The sequence below is a fragment of the Macrotis lagotis genome, chromosome X, assembly GCF_037893015.1.
Source record: "Macrotis lagotis isolate mMagLag1 chromosome X, bilby.v1.9.chrom.fasta, whole genome shotgun sequence".
NCBI classification, from domain to species: Eukaryota; Metazoa; Chordata; class Mammalia; order Peramelemorphia; family Peramelidae; genus Macrotis; species Macrotis lagotis.
The window spans coordinates 68,169,043-68,189,630 of record NC_133666.1 but is presented as its reverse complement, the minus strand read 5'-3'; the positions used below and the strand labels follow the sequence as shown (position 1 = coordinate 68,189,630).

The window sequence follows — 20,588 nt, the reverse complement described above, 5'->3', positions numbered from 1 at the left end:
TGCCATGATCACTTTCTGTCTTGGCAGTTGGGTTCACCTGGGTGCCTTTGCTGAAGGATGGCAGAGTGATCACTTTGGAACAGCAGCTGCCAGTCTCAGCCAACCTTCCTCCTGGCTACCTGAGCGTTGGTGATACAGAATCCAGAAGGGTAGGAAAACATTTACTTGTAAAAGTAGATCGTTATGGCAGGGGTAAGACCAGTTTTTTTCAGAGGGAGGGAATTACATCTTTTTCTCTGTGGAGATTATTAGCTGCTGTTGCTATTTTGGAGGGGGACTTTGCTTGACCCCCTTATTTCAAATGCAGGTATGACTTTTGTATGAAGCCACTATACCTCAAGAGGAAGAAATGGTTAAAGGCAGAAAGGGATTTTAGCCTGTTTTAGATATGTGTACATATAAATGTATGTGTATATGAATATGTATATGAAAATATATATATATCTGTGATGAAATAAACTCAGTTTTGTTTTCTGTTGCCAGCAATCCAGTGTTGATATTAAGTGGGTAGATGGTGCGAAGCCTCTGTTAAGGATTAAAACACACTTGGAATCAACAATCTACACTCAGGTAAGGTGGCGAATGAGAGTTCTTTCAACCTTAGGAGAAGAACGTGGCGGCTCTTCTTTAATAGTCCTGGCCAGGCACCTTGAAAGGTTTGGGGCTGAGAGGTGTTCTTAGTGAGCAAGGTCTTCCAAAGGCCCATGTGTCCAGACAGTGACTTGTCTGCCTTCTTGAACCCCTGACTGGTGAAGGCCCTAGGATTGCCTCCTCAGAAGCTCTCTGCAACAGGTTAGGATGATGCTCCTGAATAGTTTTTTAGGAGGAGGTAGAAGTGGGTTAGTCTTTTGGGTATACCTTGTCCTCCATGGAGATCCACTTCAATGAGGATTTGATTTCCTGACTCAACCCTTCCATTTCTCCATTCTTACTTCCTCTCCCATCATGGAGGGTTTAGAGAAGTGGCTATTTCTAGGGCCTCTTAGTTTGGGAAGTGAGGTGTCACCATGTTCTTTTGGACTTGCTGGCACCTACAGAGTAGAACTTGGGTGGGAGAAAGAGGGGGGCAAGGGAACAAAGAGAGAGGGAAGGGAGAGAGGCAGACAGACAGGTCTGTTATAATCAAGGGGGCTTGGAGGACCTGGATGAAAAGGGAGGAAGTAGTCTCTATAGAGGCTGAGTTTGGGGATTCCCTAGCAGAGCCCATTTGGCAGATGCAGGACAGAGGGCAGCCAATAGACCAGAGACATTTGTGCCCAAGGATAACTACCAACTTTCCATCTGGTTTCCAGGATCTACATGTGCACAAATTCTTCCGTCATTGCCAGGCGATACAGTCTGGCACTAAAGCAGTTCCAGGGGAGCTCATTAAATATTTAAAGGTAAATGCACGGTGGCTTTCTATCAACTTTCCAATCAAAATGAGTTTGCTTTATGGACCTCTGTGTTGCCACGTTTTGAGTTGGAAAAAGGACGCTTATACATTGAATGTTTTTTGCTGAGATCATACTTTTTTTGTTCCTTGCTTTTCCATTAAATGCTTTCTAGACACCAACAGTAAACTCACTGTAGCAAGAAGCCAGGATTCCAACCAAGAATTCCAGATCTGGTTCTTAGTGAGTTCTGTAGTGAACATCATAGTCATCACCACTGCAGCTTATGACAGGGAAGTGCTGTCCCATCTGATTTCTCATTGTTTCTCCCAAGACCCTCTGAAACAGGCAGGGGAGGTCATCCTGCCCCATTTTTACAGCTGAGGAAACTTGGCCTTACAATGGTTAAATGTTTTGACCAAGAAAGCTCAGCAGAATGAGTAGCAGAATGCAGTACTCAACCCAAGATCTCTCGATTTTCCCCCCCTCTCTACACTGCTCCCTCTCTAAAAATATCTTTCTCCTTGAAAATGTGTGTTTAATTCAATAAAATAAAATTCCAGAAGTATTTTTACCCTACTGACTTTCTACTAAGAAAGTAGATCTTGGAGTGGAAACAGATTTTTCAAAAAGATAGAGAATCCATGAAAGTTTGAATCACTCTTGCTTGTGGGATGAAATGAGCAGACCTCTGGCCTTGTCTGTGCCTCAAAGATTATGAAAAGGGTCAGTCAGAAAAAGAATTTGTGTGTATTTTATATTTGTTCTTTAGCATTATCTCAAATGCCTCTACCTTTCAAGGGAGCTCCTTTTGTTAGGGAAGGCCCAGGACATCATAATGCTGTAGGAATCATGCCTTAATGAGAAATGGCACAGATTTGGACAAGTAGATGGAACGCTGCCTGCCAAAAGGGGTCTTGGGGCATTCCTGAGCTGACAGATGTAGGGAGCTGAAGTAAAGTGGTCTGATGGCAAAAAATTAGCCACCCCATCGAGAGATGTTAGATAACCTATGATCTACAACTTTGGACTGTAGAGACTGGGAAAGATGGAAACCCAGGAGCTCCACTCCTTGTGGAAGAAGCTAGTAATACAAGGTGATCCAGTCTCCAAGGGCTGCAGAAGATTTCACTGTTGGCCATGGAGGGAGATGGTCAAATGACGGACTCTATCCTTACTCCATCTGCCCATGCTATGTAAAAATAGGATTGTAAGATCTTATATTCAGAGTTGAAACATCACTGAAACCAATCTTATTTGACATATGAGAAACTGAGGCCCAGAAAGTCAGGCAAATTGCCCAAGGTCACATAGGTAGCTTGGTGTCACTACCTCACGTAAAATTCTCCATCATTTTATTTTATTTCCCCATCCACTATCTCTAACTGTAGGAAATGGAATACATTTGCTTAGGAGTAGAGAAACTAGCTGATTTTACAGGGATGATTTCTCCCTTTTTTCCTTATTTTGGTGTCATAATTAAAATGCTTTGCTTCTCGAGGGTCTAGCCCCTTGCCAAAGCAGGCACCTAAACTGAACTCTCATTGACAGACTAGATCTAAGTCTCCTGTGTTGTAGGGCCGGAACTTGGGGCCAGAATGGACATAACTGATTACTCAAAAGGTGCCTACTCCCCATCCCTCACCCTGTGCTGAACCCAGGAAGAGTTCTCAGAGGGACAGAAGGAAACTTTGTTTCCATATTGTTGTTAGAGAGCTGCTGGGTTCTCCATTTTTTATGGAGATATGGAGCCTTGGAGATAGCTTAAAGTCAATCAGCAGAACTTCTATACTAGCCCTCAGCTAGTGGAGCAGTTTTGTGTGTGCTCCAGCTAGGGGCTGCTTCTTAATAAGCTAGCTGGTAGGAGGAGGCACATTTGATTTGGATGAAGACTTGAGAGGATTTCCCAGGAGTGCACATACATACAGAGTCTGAGCCAAGCAGATAGATAGAATCATAGACATTAATGCTATATGGCACCTGCAAATCAAATTATATAAAACCATTCATTGTAAAATAAGACCTAGAGAGGTTGTGGCTAAGTCTTTCATCCTCCCTTCCCTTCCCATGCTGCACTTGGTCAGAAAGTCTTAGCTCTAGTCTTTATTCTGTCACTTACTAGAATATGACTGTGGGCAAGTCAGTTGACCTCTCTTGACTTCAGTGTCTTCATCTGTAGCATGGGACTTATGATGCTGCCCTGTTAATTTGCACGTTTGTTATGTGGAGAAAATGAATGTGAAAGCACTTGGAACACTCTCAAATATTAATTAAGGAAAAGAATACTCTTGCACATGATGTGAGACATCATTATCTGTAATTGAAATGCATTTCTCCAGGATTACCTAGGCAAAGGAGTTCTCATTGATTTTCCCATTCGTGTGTCTTCTGGATTCCATTGGCTTTTTCAGGGGTGAGGAGGTTTGTAAATGATTGACCAGGATAGGACACATTTTTTTTAAAGGGGAGTGAACCTGCTGTCATTTGTATTATGCAAGCCTGCCCCCTAGTGGCAGATGGTGGGCAGCGTGAAATCAGCTCATTTCACCTTACAAATGAGGAAGCCAATGAACATATTGGCATTGCCTACAATTTTCGGTCTATGGAATATACTCTATATGCAAAGGCAGCAAAGAATTCTCTTCAAAACTGGTATGTCCTCAAAACCTTGCGGACATCTGGAAACTACAAGAATCAAGGAAAAAACTTGAGTTATGGCTAGATCCATTTGGACTGGGGTTACATTTTTACTCCCCAGTATTTATTTTAAAGAGAATAACTTTCTTAATCTTTTGACTTTTGGCTACAATGAAATCATTTTTATAGTTTTACTTTGTACTTTATACAGAGTGTTCCCAAACAGCCTATTTAAACTGCATCCAGACTTTCAGGACATTCTGTATTCCTGTTCAAGGGCAGTGCTCATTAAATTGTTGGACTTGGGAAAATTGAGATTCGGAACCCTCCCCTGTCTTTTACTGTGTAACCAAGGACAAGCCAGTTGACCTCTCTGAGCCTCAGGCAGCTTGAGGATTGATTGTAAGAGGAGTCTCATTATGATGAACTCTCAGGTCCTCGACATTTGGAAGTATATATATTTCTATATATATTGAGCTTTACGTGAGTCTCTCATATTTTTGTTCGCTTTCATCACTGATGCTATTTAGTAAATGTGTGTGTGTATTTTAAACATTTCATTTTAGTGTTTGCATGCCATGGAGATTCAAGTAATGATACAGTTTCTACCTGTAATTCTTACGCAACTCTTTCGTGTTCTCACAAATATGACCCAAGAAGATGATGTGGCTACCAACTGCACCATGTGAGTTTCACAAATAACTGAGATACCTTTTTTAAAAATCCAGTCTTGTCTGATTTGGAGTGCCTTGGAGCCAGAGTAGAATTTTAACTTCCAAATGGTGACCTAATATAATTCCCAACCTTCAGCCATCTCCAGGCCATTGCTTTAAAATTTTCAATGATTTCTTTGTCTTTGGGGTCCCCCCTTCCCCCTGATTTTTAGTTCTTATCATCCCTAATGATCAATGGTTTTCAGGGATCAAAATTTATGGAAAATTGTCTTTTTCTCTTCCCCCAGGGACTTTGGATTGTCTCAAATCTGTCCTTCACTTTGTCCTAACCACAAACATAATTCTCATTATTTTTTCTCTTTTTATCCTTTCTTCTTGGGCTTTAAATGTGAGTTTGTCTTCCAGGTATTTTTTCACATAGAATAGCATCAGTAATAGTTATAATAAACATTAAGATAACTGGGAAAAAACTAAATGACAATATGCAAAGCTTAGAGTGCCTGAAGGTATGTCTTTTAGACTTGGCGGCATGTTTTTTAAGACTCTTAGCTGGTTGGATGTTACCAATTTTGAATTTAGATGAGCTCATCTGGTATATTGATCTCCCTTTTTATTCTTCGATAATATAGGGACAACATTAGGTCTTAATCAACTGACATTTGTTAAGCATGTCTGGTGGTCTAGTCACTACACTATGCTGGTAAAGAAATGAAACAATACTTATCTTCAAGGAGTTTATTTCCAATTGAAAATAGGGAAGGAATCAAGAAAGATTTCACACACAAGATGGTATCAGAAAAAGAGAGAGAGAGAGAGAGAGAGAGAGAGAGAGAGAGAGAGAGAGAGAGAGAGGTAGAAAGCATGGAAAAGAAGGCTGAGGTCATGTTGTGAAGGGTTTTAAATGACAAACCAAGGAGTTTATAGTTGACCTTAGAAGAGTCACTAGAATTTATTTAGTAGGTTGTGATCCGATGAGACCCAGTCTTTAGGATAAAGTACTTTGGCAGGAGAGATCTGAGGAAGAGACTGAGGTGAGAGGTAATGAGGTTCTGAAGGAGAGTGGTGGCTGCCAGAAGGGGATCAGCTTGAAGACATTGTTAAAGTAGAGATGACAATGAATGTATGTGTGAAGTAAGAGAGGATTCAAGGGTATTGACAGGATTGTGAATCTGGGAGATAGAAAGGCTGGTGGTGCCTTCAGCAGAAATAGGAAGCTTCAAAGAAAGGCTAGGTTTTGGGGAAAAGATGAGTTGTGTTTTGGGCATGTTGACTTTGAGATGCTTTTGTAATCCGATTTTATGTGTCCAAAAAGCAGTTGGTGAGATAGAACTAGAAATCAGGAGAGAAAGTAGGGCTTGGTATATAGATCTGGGAATCATCTACATAAAGATGAGAATTCAAGTCATGGGTACCAATGAAGATCATCCAGTAAGAGAATTCATAGAGAATTAGGGATGAAGAACTGTTGTTTTTCTTCAAGCTGACTCCATTTGATTCTTACTTCCTCTACTCTTGATGACAGCTGATTTTAATTTAATCTAGTTTGACAAAAATCTCCTTATTTGTGATGCAGAAACAATCATAAAATCTTAGAGCTAGAACAGACCCTCAGCAACCATCCAGTCCTGAACAAGAGACTCCTCAGTAGCAAGAGTTCCCACCACATGGCCCTCCCTCCAGTGGTGGTGGATGGGGGAATCTCCCTTTCCATAGGTTTCCGTAGAAAGGTTTTTTTTTTTTTTTTATCTGAAGTCAAAACCTGCTTTTGCACCACCTTCCCATTGCCCTTAAGAGGAAGACTTGCATCCCGAGAGGAGCAAAGGAGTTTTGTAGTGTCTTATTTGTCATCTTCACTATGTCATTACAGGGTTCTCTTGCACATTGTGTCCAAATGCCATGAAGAGGGCTTGGATCATTACTTAAGATCCTTTCTGAAGGTGAGTGGTGGAAGCTTACTTTGTTTTGGGAGGGAGGGTTGGCTAATTTCTTAATAATCTCATTGGGTTCACGGTTTTGTTGTTGTTGTTTGTAGTATAGTTTCCGGGCTGAGAAACCAGGTACCCCCCAGGCCCAGATGACACATGAAATTCTGGCCACAGCAATGACAACAGCATTAAAGCAGTCTGCAGACTTTTTAGCCATAAATAAAATGCTAAAGGTAAGGACCCAGGAGCCACTCACCGCATTTCAAGAAACCTGTCCCTTCCAGACCAGCCTCAGAGGGAGGCCAGATTGAGAGACCTGAGGGCCCCAGCTCTAGGCTGAGGAGGCTGAAGTGCTTGTCAGCCCAGTTCTTAGGAATACTGTTCTTAGGAAAATCCAATCTATAACCCCGTGTTTGCAAATAGAAACTCCAGGGTGTGGCCCCTGAGCTGCAGACCTAGCAATTCTGTTGAGCAAGGGGACCCCCTGCACACACATCCAGATTGTAAAGATTCGGACCACAGATGATTTGTCCATCTTCTTTGGTCAGGATAAGACTAATATGGAGTAAAAAGAAAAAGACAGATCTGATGATAATTCTAGAAGCATTGAGATTGGAGTTGTGAAGGCAAAACTCTCATGTGACTGTTTTAGGCCATGTCTAGAAAATACCCTGCATCCTAATGTCTTGTTTTTGGTTGATTCAATTTTATTGTAAATTACACGTAAAGCAGTGATTTTAAACAGTCCCTCAAACAAAGGCTAATCTGAATCTTGAGCAGGGGCAGTTTCGAAATGACTTGAATGAACCTTGGAGTCATTACCTTCTTTCCCTAGCAGCAAGTTTGACATTTTTCACATTAGTGTAACCTGGAATTGTTTTCCACTTGGATTCTTTGCTCTGAGAGTTTCTTTCTATGCTATGTATGGTTAGTGAAAGGGCAGCTAGGTGGTGCAGTGGATAGAGCACTAGCCTTGGAGGCAGGAGGATGGGAGTTTGAATCTGGCCTCAGACAACTTGACACTCACTAACTGTGTGATCTTGAACAAGTCACTTCAGCCTAACTGCCTGGCATCCAGGGTCATCTCCAGTCACCTTGATTCTTGTCTGGCCACTGAAAACAGATGGCTTTGGAGGAAAATGTGAGGCTGGTGACTTAGCAGAGTACCCTCTCACTCAAATCCAATTCATATGATTATCATGGCATCACCTCCCTGATGTCATGGTCCTCTTCAAGAATGATGGACAGATATTATTATCATCATCATCATCATTATCATGGTTAGTGAATCTGGAGCTGATCCAGTTATCACCCTTCTTCAATGCCTTCCTCCAGTGCATCATGTGGGAGTAGAATTGTCAGGTTATCAGGGTTGTCAGGTCATGCCTAAGATCATGAGCTGGGCCAGGCAAAGGCTTCATCCCACTTGGGATGGACTGTGTGTGCCAGTTGGATTTCTCCTAATCATCTCTGGCTGGAGTTAGTGCTCAGGATACCTTCAGTTTTTCTCCTTTTCCCAAAATCATTAACCCTTTATTTTTCATACTGAATAACTTTGGTTTTGGTTTTGTTTCTGACTTTTGTTTTTGGTCACTTAATATTTTATCTCTAGTAAATACTTTTTTGTTGGTGAACAGTAGAACCAAAGAACTAGGAGGACATCTAGTCCAGAGGATGATGATTTGAGCTAAAAATCTATAGACTTTGTGGGGCTTTTTCCCTATTCCATTGATTTTGATTTTCATATGAGGCCATTTTTTTCTAGTGCTTTAACATTTGAACTTGTATCATCTCTACCCTACCCCTCAATCCAGGGCCCTGTCTGCTTGGGTGGCTGTATAGCTAAAAACAAAATCTACTTCAGAATCCAAGCAAAATTGTGAAACTTGCAAACTTGCAACTTTTACTTTTTCTTTCCTTTTTTCTTCCTTTTCCAGGGCATTTGTATGCCCTATGGGCTTCCCTCACATGCTGTCTAGGTATCTAGGACTCTGAAGCTCTCTCCGCCCTTCCCCAATAAAATCTGACTTTTACCTCTCAGGAAGGAGCTAATAAACCAGTTTAGTTCATTTAGTTCACAAGGATAGATGATTACACAGTTCAAAGGAAGTTTTGTTTTAATTGGTAATATTCCTTTAACCCAGGAAATAGAATCTCTCAGAGTCAAATTTAGTCATCATGGATAGATAAGTGGGGAGATATTTGGAGAGGTTCCTCAAATCACTTTTGTCTATGTTTCTGTTGGCCCTCAAGTAGCTATTGGTGGAGCAGAAGATCTAGGACTGGAAATTTCCCAGTCCAGCTCTCCCACCTATTTCCTTCTCCATTAGAAATGAGGAAACAAAAGGGCAAGTGATGTGGCAGGAGCAGAGCCAGATTCAAAGTCAGGTCCCCCTTGTCCACATCTAGGGTTGAGAACATGGTGCCATTTTTATAATCCTTTTTAAAATGATAGGAGGGAAGTAATGCCTTGAAAACTCCCGTTTCATATTTATGTGTGTTTAGCCTCCTAACATGGGAGCATCCTGATGACTGTCATTGTTTTTTCCATTTCAGTACTCTTGGTTTTTCTTCGAAGCTCTGGCGAAGTCCATGGCCTCGTACTTACTTGAAGAGAACAAAATTAAGGTAAATAAACTCAAAGGTGGCTTTTTTTCCATAAATTATTAAAGTTCATTTCCTTTTAGGCACTTTATATTGAAAGGCTTTTCACCCCTTGGCTTAGTTTGAGGAGAATATAAAATGATAACAAAGCAAGGATCCAAGCCAAGATGGAGGAAGGGGCCAATTTAAGTTCCATGGAGACACACAGACTCTGGGTTCTCTTGTACAAAGTTGTTTTCAAGTATTACCACTTGAAATCTGGGCATGGCCTATTTCTTAGGAGTCTGGCTTCCCAGAGCAGAAATGACTTTGACTTAGCACAGTCAATGTCATATATAGTCATTTGATACCCTTTTTCTGAAGTGCTTTGCTTTGGGCAACAGATTTGGTCTGCAAAACAAAAACTCCCCCCCCCATCCTTAGAGAGATATTTTGGGCATCCACATTGTTGGGGACTTAATAGCTTGCTTTACATGGAATCTCATTGGGTAGAGAGAGACAGAAGGGGGCAGGGGGCCACCAAGTAGCAGGATCCAATCAATGCTAATGAGGAATTGACTCAGTGGTGCTCATTGCCTTAGTAGCCTGGATCAAATTTTTTTTCCACTTGATGAAATGTTATTTGGAGGAAGAAAAAATAGAGTTTGCCTCTGCTCTTGCTCCTATTTCCAAATGTTGCCATTTTGAGTCCTTAGCTGGCAAGTTTGTTACTTTAACTCTTTCTCTGCATGTTAAATTTCAGCTTCCTAGGGCCCAGAGATTCCCAGAGTCTTACCATAATGTCCTGCACTCACTCCTTCTTGCAATAATTCCTCATGTGACTATTCGATATGGGGAGATCCCAGAGGAATCAAGAAGTGTTAATTATAGCTTGGCTAACTTCTTAAAGGTGAGTTGTTTAGAGTCCTGATAGATTCTTCTTGGGGTGTAGAAGCTTAGCCATGGGGCTCCTGGAGCAACAGTTTTGATGAAAATAATCAGTCATTTTAGTCAAACGATCACTTTGGACTGAGTTTTTCCTATCAAAATGACCTGTTGTTTAAATTATTAGATGCACAGTAACCATCCAATTCAGATTTTTAAAATATGAGTAATTTGTGCAATTGGCCTGATATTTTGTCTGTATACTGCCTCAAATTCAGATGTTTATAGAAGAGAGATAACACATTTCTTCATGTTGTTATTATACTTGAGACCACTTTGGAGTGTTTGCAGAAAATGAGTAAGCCTCCTAGAACTGAGTACAGCAAGTCCCCAACTTAGAAATTAGTGATGTTCCAAATGTTTGTAAGTGTATCAGTTTAGAACGCATTTCCCCATAATAACAATATTATTAATGAAACATAGACTCTTTTTTTATTTTTTTAAATTTTAGAAAGGTTTTTTTTTTCTTTTGAGTTTTACAATTTTCCCCCAATCTTGCTTCCTTCCCCCCACCTCCCACAGAAAGCAGTCTAGTGGACTTTACATTGTTTCCATCTTATACATTGATCTAAGTTGAATGTTTTGAGAGAGAAATCATGAGATATAGCAGAATTATATAATAAGACAGCATTTTTTTCTAAGTTAAAGGTAACAGTCTTTGGTCTTTTCAAACTCCACAATCCTTTCTTTGGATATAGATTCTCCATCGCAGACAGCCCCAAATTGTCCCTGATTGTTGCACTGATGGAATGAGCAAATCTGTTAAGGTTGATCATCACCCCCATGTTGATGTTGGGGTGTACAGTGTTCTTCTGGTTCTGTTCATCTTGCTCAGCATCAGTTCATGCAAATCCCTCCAGGTTTCCCTGAATTCTCATCCCTCCTGGTTTCTAATAGAACAATAGTGTTCCATCACATACATATACCACAGTTTATTAAGCCATTCCCCAATTGATGGACATTCCCTCAGTTTCCATTTCTTTGCTACCACAAACAGGGCTACTATGAATATTTTTGTACAAGTGATGTTTTTACCCTTTTCCATCATCTCTTCAGGGTATAGACCCGGTAGTGGTATTGCCAGATCAAAGGGTATGCACATTTTTGTTACCCTTTGGACATAATTCCAGATTGCTGTACAGAAAAGTTGGATGAGTTCACAGCTCCACCAACAATATATTAGTGTCCCAGATTTCCTACATCCCTTTTAACATTGATCATTGTCCTTTCTAGTCATATTGGCCAGTCTGAGAGGTGTGAGGTGGTACCCCAGAAAAGGTTTAATTTGCATTTCTGTAATAAGTAATGATTTAGAGCAATTTTCATATGACTATGGAACACTGTATCACTGGATCATCTGTAAATTGCCTTTGGATACATCGACTCTTAGAGGTGTAGAAGATCTCCGAGATCTTCTTGTCTGATTCCCTCATTTATCAGATGAGGAAACTGAGACTTTCCAAGGATTACACAGCAAACTGACTTAGTTTGCTTAGTGGGCCTAGGTCTGAAGTCAGGAAGACCTGAATTCAAATTGGGCTTCAAATACTCATTAATTGTATGACACTGGGCAAGTCACTTCACTACTGTCAGCCTGTTTTCCCAATTTTACTATAAAATACTAAAATAGTATAAAAATATACCTATTTCCTGGGGATATTGTGAGGATCATATGGAACATTTGTTAAGTGCTTTGCAGTGTTTCCTTTCTCATTTCTTTGTGTCCTTCCTTCCTGGTACCAGATCTCTTGATTTCCAGAACCCTGTTATTTCTGTCATACCAGACTATCTTCTTCCCATTACTCGGTTAATGGTGTTAATAGTATGGATAGGATTTTTGCTGTGTCCTGGGTCTTTTGAGTGCCTGCCTGGGCAGCTAAGTATCATTCGTAACTTAGTTTCTACAGGAAAGTAATTTGGCACCGCATGACCAGAAAAGGATATGGGGTACTGGCAACCATTCTAGCTCTTGTTGCAGCTGGGCTGGCTTCTGGCCATGTGATTCAGTAAGAAGGGAGTGGGTATTTAGGGCATACTTTCCCTCCCAAGCCCTGGGGCAACCTCCACTGCCACCCCCCAGGCTGGCTTTTTCCAAGTCAGAATTTTTGAAAGTTGAAAAACTTCCAAATATTTGTTCTACAGAATTTCAGCCTGGACAGTTTAGACAGAACTGAAAGGTAGAGGGAACCTCTGGGAGAAGAAGCTCACTCTATCAATGCAGATTGCACCTTCTTTTCAACTTCAAGCCCATCAACCTATCTAGTGTCACATAGCCAGTCTATAGCTGGGGCAGGACTTAAACCAGGGTCTTCTTGGCTTAGAGGCCAGCTCTCTAGGCCATGCTGCCTCTCTTGATGCCTTTTGAGTTTTTTTAAATAGTATTCCCTTACAAGGATATTCTTCTCTCCTCCTACCCAGGAAGCCTTCCTTTAAAAAGAAAAGGGAAAAAAATTCAGCCAAACCAGTGAGTAACTTGACCCTGTGTAACAGTGTAGAAATATGTGCACATAGTGCTTATGACTGAATACTGCCTCCAATGGAAATTCCATATGCACTGAGGCCACTAGGTGGCACCATAATGCACAAACCACTGGACTGGGAATCAAGAAGTCCTGGATTCCAGTCCAGCCTTAGACATTAGTAGCTATATGATCTGGGCAAGTCACCTCACCTCTTCTGCCTCAATGTCCTCAATTGTAAAATAAGAATAATAGTAGCACCCACCTCCAATACTTTTTTGTGACAATCAAATGAAATAAAATTTGTAAAAAGTACTTAGCTCAATGCTTAGTATATAATAGGGGCTATCTAAATGCTTATTCTCATTCCTTCCTCTCCTCCCCTACCCCCTAGCATCTCATTTCTACAGTGAAGGAAAGGGGATGTGAATCTTTTCTTCTATTTTCCCAGGTCCTGCTTGGTCATATGGAACATTTACTTACATTCCAATCCTCTCATTTTATAGATTGGGAAACTAAGGCCTTGAATGGAGAAGTGACTAGCTCAAGGTCACACACACCTAGGTCTAAAAAACTAGGGCAGCTAGGTGGCGCAGTGGATAGAGCCCTGGCCCTGGAGTCAGGAGTACCTGAGTTCAAATCCAACCTCAGACACTTAATAAATTACCTAGCCGTGTGGCCTTGGGTGAGCCACTTAACCCCAAAGCCTTGAAAAGGGAAAAAAAAACCCTAAGACTGGAAACTGTCTACGAATGCTAGCATGGAGGTATGACTGACTGAATGAATCTCTACCAACTCCAAACTTCTTTTTGCAGGCAGTAAACACCACTAAAGATTGGTTCTCCAGTCCCTAGAATTTAGTGACTCTCCATGGAATAGACTCTGGTTATCTAACATGTTCAATAGTCCTATTAAATATGACAAATACCCAGACAGCATGACAGTGAATTTCCGAGAATTGTAGTGTCCCAGGGTATAGAAGAAACCCTTGTAGCCTTGGAAAGGGGGAATACGAAAGGGAAAGTGTTGAGGAAAGAAGAGGCCAGAGTTATGAGACGCTTTATATCAAGAACAAGCCTGTTATGGGCTTGGCCATCGCCCTAAGACCTTTCCAAACATTTTGAATATGTTAAGATGTTTCTTTTCCTGATAAAAACATACTTCTAATCTTTTGAGAAATTTTGCTAATTTCAAGGAAGAACTTTAGAGCCAAACTTAGTAGAATATTCTTTTTTTAAAAAAGGGAGTACTGTAGTTGCTTTGTTGGGCAAGTTGGGTGGGTCTTTTGGATGCAGGAAGGCTATGGGACTCTTCATTCTTACTCTCATCCCACTCCTCCCACAATGCCTCAGAGAATTCAGAACCCTGGAGACAATAACTCATCTGTGTGCTTTTAGGATGACACTCCATTTGCTGATTATGAATTCTGGATACAGGTCTCAGATCCCTGATGCCTTCATTTGCCAAAACTGAAGTGAGGTTTGGCTACTATTATGTAAGGCTTTCTGTGTATTAGAAACCAAACAAACATCTAAAGTCCATTCTCAAGTAAAATCAGCAAGAGATTATTTGGGATCTAAAGTATCAGAAAAGAACTGGTCTTGTAATCCCTTTCTTGGGAATTCATGCTCAACAGTTGAAGACTGGCTACATAGAACAGAGTGCACCAAAGCAACAGGGCATTTATTGAATACCAACTGTAACAGTAGCTGACATTTTATAGTTTGAGCTTCACAGCAAGCCTTTGAGGTATGCAGGATAGATATCACCCCCATCTTTTAGATGGGGAAACTGAGGCTCTGTGAGATTGTCACTTGTTCATGGTCACATACATAGCTATTAAAGTGTATTGGTGGTCATATTTAAATCCAGGTCTTCCTGACTCTGTGTCTAATACTCTTATCTACTAAAAATCACGTCCTGTCCTAGACGTATAGATTTATTCTTTCAGATGTAGGTTGGTACCATCTTCCCCTCAGGGTTCTTGGGGTGGCCTTCTTTGAGGAGGGAAGTCTTTTCCTAATGTTCACACTTGAAGCCTCCATTCCAACATGTTCTTCCCCCCCTCCCATTCCCCATGGTTAACTCGGGCCCAAAGAGCACCAGTTTTGTTTAATCAAGTATCATCAGTTAACTTTTAGGAAAGGATATTTACTATATGCCGATAAAGTAAGAACTGAAGTCATGAAGCTGTCCTTCCTAAAACCTGAGGGCTCATTCTACCCTCTACTGCCTTAATCCCCAGAGAGAGCTGGCTACTATGTAAAACAATTTCTACAGACCATTAAGTTCCAATTTCACTGCCAAATTCAGTAGAGTTGCTAGAAGAATCCTTGTCTCGGCTGGTTCCTTCAGGTCATTCGCAAGAGCCTTTCTGCTGGACTGAAGGTTATTTCTTAGATCTTTGCAAGTGGACTAGATGACTGCAAAACACTGATCTAGTTTCTGGACCTCTCCAGAGGTTCTCCATTCTGACCTTTTGGAGCTTACAACGTAGTGACCATCTCTAGCCTCCTTTACCTAAAAGCAGCAAAAGAAAAAGCTAGGTACAACAGAAATGGAGGCATGCAAAGAGCAGGGCCATGCTTTCATCAGAATGTTCCAGTGAGGGCTATCTTTCTACCAAGAACTTAGTCCAGGGGTTCTTAACATAGAATCTGAAGCTTTTAAAAATATATTTAATAACTGTATGTCCATAATAATATACCTTTTTCAATAGTATTCATTTTATTTTTGTATTTAAAAAATATTATTCTAAGGGTCCATAGACTTCACCAGCCTGCCAAAGGGATGCAGGAATGGAGACCACCTGGATTTGACCAATCACTGCCTTCTGAATTCATCCCAGTCCTGGCTATATCACATGATTATCTTATTGGAAAGTTTCCAAACCCTAGCACTTGAATTGAATTGGGGCTTAAGGCCCTTCCTTTAGAAGTCATCGTGCCCTTCTGGAAGCAGGTTCCTCATCCTCTTTCAATATGGGAATTCCCCCAACCTCCAATATACCAAGAAATATAATACACATCCTTTATCTGCCCACAAGGAAGTTACAGTTTGGTTGGGGAAATAGTGACAGTCCTAGGTAATGAGCATTACCAAACTCTGGGATGATGGAGGTTTCTTGGAGAAGGTGGGACAGGAGTAGAACTGGGAAGGAGGAAGTAGGATCACACAGCAGAGAAAGCATTGTTTCCAATGTTAGAATGGTTGGGGAATGCGGTGGGCAAATGAAGAGCATCCAAAGCTGATGGAGGTCACTTCTTTTGCTACAACTTTAAAATGTAACAAAGCAATTATTATCAAAATGGCATGGTAATGAGCAAAGAATAGAGAAATCATTGTAACAGAATTGAGATGGCATATATCCAACCAAATATGCAAAAAAGATTAGTTTTAGGTAATCAACTTGTGTGTATATTTCTATGTGGGTATTTCCTCCAGTGGTACAAATTGCAGTCAGCCATGCTTTCTCATACTAGGTGACTCTTTTCCATGCACTCTATCTAATAAAGTGACCTTAAGCAATGCACTGAGCATCTTCCTCTAGATATCTTGATAGTGTGTGTATACCCAAAGAGGATATGGCCTGTCCCTTGGTTAGCCCTCACTTCTAGTACATAACTGTTCCATATTTTTTTGCCAATCAAACATACTCTACTGATGTTCTTTATGCTGTTTCTCCTGGCAATTCTTTCCCAGGAGGAAGTAGCCCTTGTTTCCATTCTAAAAAATCTATGATATTGACTTAGTAGGGATCCTGAAATCTACCTCCTTATGGGAAGAATAGATTTTGAAGGCAATTCACAGCACCTTTGTTTGTCGAATAGTTACAAAATAGTCTTACTGTATTTCACCTTTCCAATAATATGATACTTTTAAGAAAAATGTAATCATTTATTTACATAAAATATGTAAAAATAATAAAATATAATAATTCATTCATATCCACCATTACCTTTTGGGTAACCTGCAATTTGTATTCAGAGATTGTGACATTTCATGAGTTATTACCCTTTAGAATCACCAGAATATTGATGAAAATGTGGATTTTTATTCTGAGGAAAAACATGGAGGTATAAAAAGCACCACGTGATGCAAACTCTCAAAAGCAGTATGGCTTTGCTCTGGACCTTCTGTTTCATTCTAGACCATGTGTTGTGACCATCCAGAAGATAGGCACAGATAGAGCCAATCCTATGGGTTGGCCATCTAACTGCATATCATAACTTAAACAGTAAGGATTCTTCATGTTCTTGTTTTGGTTTGGTTTTCATGTGTTCATGGTTAGGCTGAGCTCTTTGGATTTAATTTAGGGATCGGTAGTGTTTCCAGACTTGATGCAGTAAGCCATTGTCTTCTGCAAACAGGAGCATGTGAAAGGCATCATCAACCTAGTATTTGATAAACCTATGAAAATTAAAAATTGAGGAAATGATTAATTAATAAATATTCATTGGAATATTGAACTTAGACATACACCATGCCTCAGTGAAACCCAACTGGATAATAAAATGAAACAAAATATACAATGAAAGCAAACAACAGACTATTTTGAGATGATTTTTTTAACCTACTAGGGATATGGAAGGAATCATGAGAGACAAGGTAGATGTACTTGATTGTATTAAAATAAAAATATGTACAACTAAATCTAATGTAATTGAAAATTAACTGTTTGGGAAAATACTTACGGCATATATAACAGATAAAAACCTGATGTCTGAAATATGTATAAAATAATCCCAGTTCCGCCAACCCAGTTCTCTTGAGTAGGTTTCATCACTTGTAAAATGAAAGGACTGGATTATCTGATCTCAATTCTTTTTCAACTTTTAAGTCTGTGATTCTGCCATCCTATGTAGGAGAGGAGTATAGGAGAAAAGGAAGCTGGAAGGTAGAGTGTATAAAGCAATGGACCTGGAGTCAGGAAGACGCAAGTTGCAATCTTGCTCTGTGTGACCTTGGAAAAGTAACTGTAAAAATGGGAGTAATAATACTTACCTTGTAGGGCTGTTGTGAAGACCAAATGAGATAATAATTTTAAATCTCCTAGCATAGTGATGTGCTACACAGTAGTTGCTATTATAAAGGCTGGAGACCTAGGCTGGTGTCAGAGCATAGAGGACCTTGAATTCATAGCTATGGGATTTAGATTTCATTCTGTGGGATCTGAGGATTCATTCATAATTCTGAACGTGGGAATTATCTATTCCTGATACTGTTTGAGGAAGAGTAACATGATGGTGGATTGGTCACAGTAGAACCCAGAGATGTAGACTGTTCAAGAAGGCTGTTTTCATCTGCTCAGCTGACATCCCCCTCACTGTGGGCTTTGTAGACTTGACCAAAGTTGACCAGATTATAAGAACTGCAGGGGGAGGCCCCAAATCCGAACTTTTGTACTTTTGGGACACACTGGTCATTCCTTTACTCTTTTTCTTCATCAACAAAATGGGCATAGCTAACTTTTGATGGAATACTCACTTGCCTGACAAGTTACGAGGATCATGTCCCTGATGCAACTTTGTATTTCTGCAGCGCTGTCTGACATTAATGGACAGAGGATTTGTTTTCAACCTAATCAATGACTATATGTCGGGCTTCAGCCCCAAAGATCCCAAGGTGAGTTATAAATGTATACAGTTAGACAAAACATTTGCTTTCTATTGGAAGTCATCATAAAAAAGTTTCATTTACATTTCACATACATGAAGATGAAACAGAGGTTAATAATGGCAGCTGTTTCTCCATTATTGAATTCCATAAGATTTAGGGTCATTTGAAATTCACAAAAATCTGGAGAAAACGAGCTTAGGAAAGAATTTTGGGAGATGATTTGTTGCTCTAAGAAAAGAACAGAAAAATAGGAAAGATTCCTCTGGGCACTGAACAGCAAGACAGATTGGGGCGGCCAAACTTAGGGACCTATTGCCTCTGTGCATACAGTCCAGTGACAACCTACTTTGTAATTTAGGCCAAGGAGCAAATCTCTTCCTTACCATTCTTATCATATTTTTCAAGGGCTCAAGATATTTAAGATCCTCTGATGCAGATTCCCAGCTCAGATGAGAGCAGATCATGACTGAGGGTTTGGGAGGAAAGGATAGCATGAGACCAAGTGTCCTATACATTTTCAAAAAGCTTTCAGAATACAGTATGAAGTGAGGGTGCTGTAGCTCCCCTCCTCCCCCTTGATCTCTCGGGGACCATTTCCACCCATTTTTATTATTCTAAATAATTCTGTTACAAAAATGAATGCTCATCATTAGAAGAGAAAAACATGAAATCTATGCCAAATTGCATTAATATGAATACTTCTCATTTTGTTTTTCCTCCCCAGGCTCTGGCTGAGTACAAGTTTGAGTTTCTGCAAACAGTTTGTAATCACGAACATTACATTCCTCTCAATTTGCCAATGGCATTTTCAAAGCCCAAACTGCAGAGAGTTCAAGGTACATCCCATTGTTGGAGCCATATCGATCATCTTCTTGGGCTCCTGGAAGAGAATGCTGGCAGGTTCAGTGGGTGGGCCAACCATGCTGCAGTGTGGGCAGTGTTTTTGAGGGGCGTGACAATAGCCTCTTTTTTCCTGACAGCAATAGAATTATAGTGTGGAGAAGTCACGTTTTGGTCAGTTGAGTCACTGTTCAGTTGGGTCTGAGTCTCCATTGGCCCCATTTGGAGTTTTCTTGACAGAGATCTTGGAGTAGTTTGCCATTGCTTCTCCAGCTTATTTGATAGATGAGGAGACTGAGGCAAACAGGATGAACTGACCTGCCCTAGGTAGTGTCTGAAGTCAGATTTGAACTTGGGACGAGGAGTCTTCCTGACTCCAGGCTGACCTTCTCTCAGTACTACTCCAGTTTGACTACCTGAAATGCTGTTTTTTGATACAGATGATAGATAAGATGTAGGAGAATTTGGGATGCAGATGTTTGACTGTTGAGAAAACCAGAGAAATCCAGCCCAAGCTATTGCCCAATGGGAAGGCTTTTGCTCTGCATGTTTGATTATGAACCATTGTTCTTCTGTTGCTGTGTTTTTTATTTGTCCCTTTTCTTTTCACATGGTAATTAGATTTTTTTTCATTTGCTGTGGACCGTTTGACTTCAGTAGGTAGGTTTAACTGGGTTCCTTCTAACTTAATTTGCTTACTTTTTGAAAAACAGTCCCCAAATACTCTCTTGATTTGACTATATGACTCAAGTGAACACACTTTTCCTGGTTTATTTTTTAAATATCCTTTAAAAAAAGGTCTCAACTAGCATTCTCATAATACTTTGGAGGGGACCTTCCTTTTATGTTACCAGTAGATGAAACTGCTTTATGGTCTTAGAAACCTGTTCCTTCTTTGGGTAGGATGACTTTCCGGGGTGAGGAGATGGGCTTTTAGATGAGGGAGAGAACTCTCCACTTTACATTGCTCACTTGGGCAAGCTGCCTTTTAGTAGCTTATTTGGAAAAAAAGACAAAGTCAACCAAGCCCCAACTGATTGGCCAAAGCCCCAGCAGAGGGATTGTTCTTGGGGTACATGAACACATTACAGATTATATGCGGAGAGGAAAGGCTGAAGTCCCTTGCCACTGAATTGGATGAATACAGATGGTCTCAAGAAGAACCCTGAAACAACACACTAGTTATGACAGCAAGAGGTTAGCTGAGCTATGGGGATAGAAGTAAAAGCAAAAATGAAACAGAAAAATGATCAAAGGTCTGAGGACCCCAATTCCTTACTTGTTCTTCACACATTACCAGGTAAAGTCATGATAGGAGGACAGGGTATTGGTCTTCATTCTGGCACTCCAATTGAATGCTCCACAGACATCTATTAAGCACCCACTGATTACAGAACAGGATATGAAGTAATTATTGTAGGGAATACTGTATATTTTTATACTGCGTATATTTTATGAGAGAAGGGAATTATTCTGATTAACTCATCAAAATAATACAACATCTTTGCATTTATATAGCATGGTTATATAGTG

General features: G+C 40.3%; 1 protein-coding gene across 2 annotated transcripts in view; it reads left to right on the top strand.

Annotated features, from left to right (window-relative positions):
* Positions 1-20,588, top strand: part of DOCK11 (dedicator of cytokinesis 11) — a 195,625-nt gene that overhangs the window by 103,937 nt on the left and 71,100 nt on the right. Inside the window, exons 21-31 of one of the 2 annotated variants that reach the window (XM_074201250.1) lie at positions 28-149; positions 484-570; positions 1,293-1,382; positions 4,577-4,695; positions 6,552-6,621; positions 6,717-6,842; positions 9,166-9,237; positions 9,956-10,102; positions 18,138-18,221; positions 18,940-19,051; positions 19,677-19,715. In XM_074201250.1, the coding sequence (XP_074057351.1) occupies positions 28-149; positions 484-570; positions 1,293-1,382; positions 4,577-4,695; positions 6,552-6,621; positions 6,717-6,842; positions 9,166-9,237; positions 9,956-10,102; positions 18,138-18,221; positions 18,940-19,051; positions 19,677-19,715 (1,068 nt within the window). The remainder of the gene's footprint in view (positions 1-27; positions 150-483; positions 571-1,292; positions 1,383-4,576; positions 4,696-6,551; positions 6,622-6,716; positions 6,843-9,165; positions 9,238-9,955; positions 10,103-18,137; positions 18,222-18,939; positions 19,052-19,676; positions 19,716-20,588) is intronic. The other variant, XM_074201251.1, reaches the window with a different exon arrangement.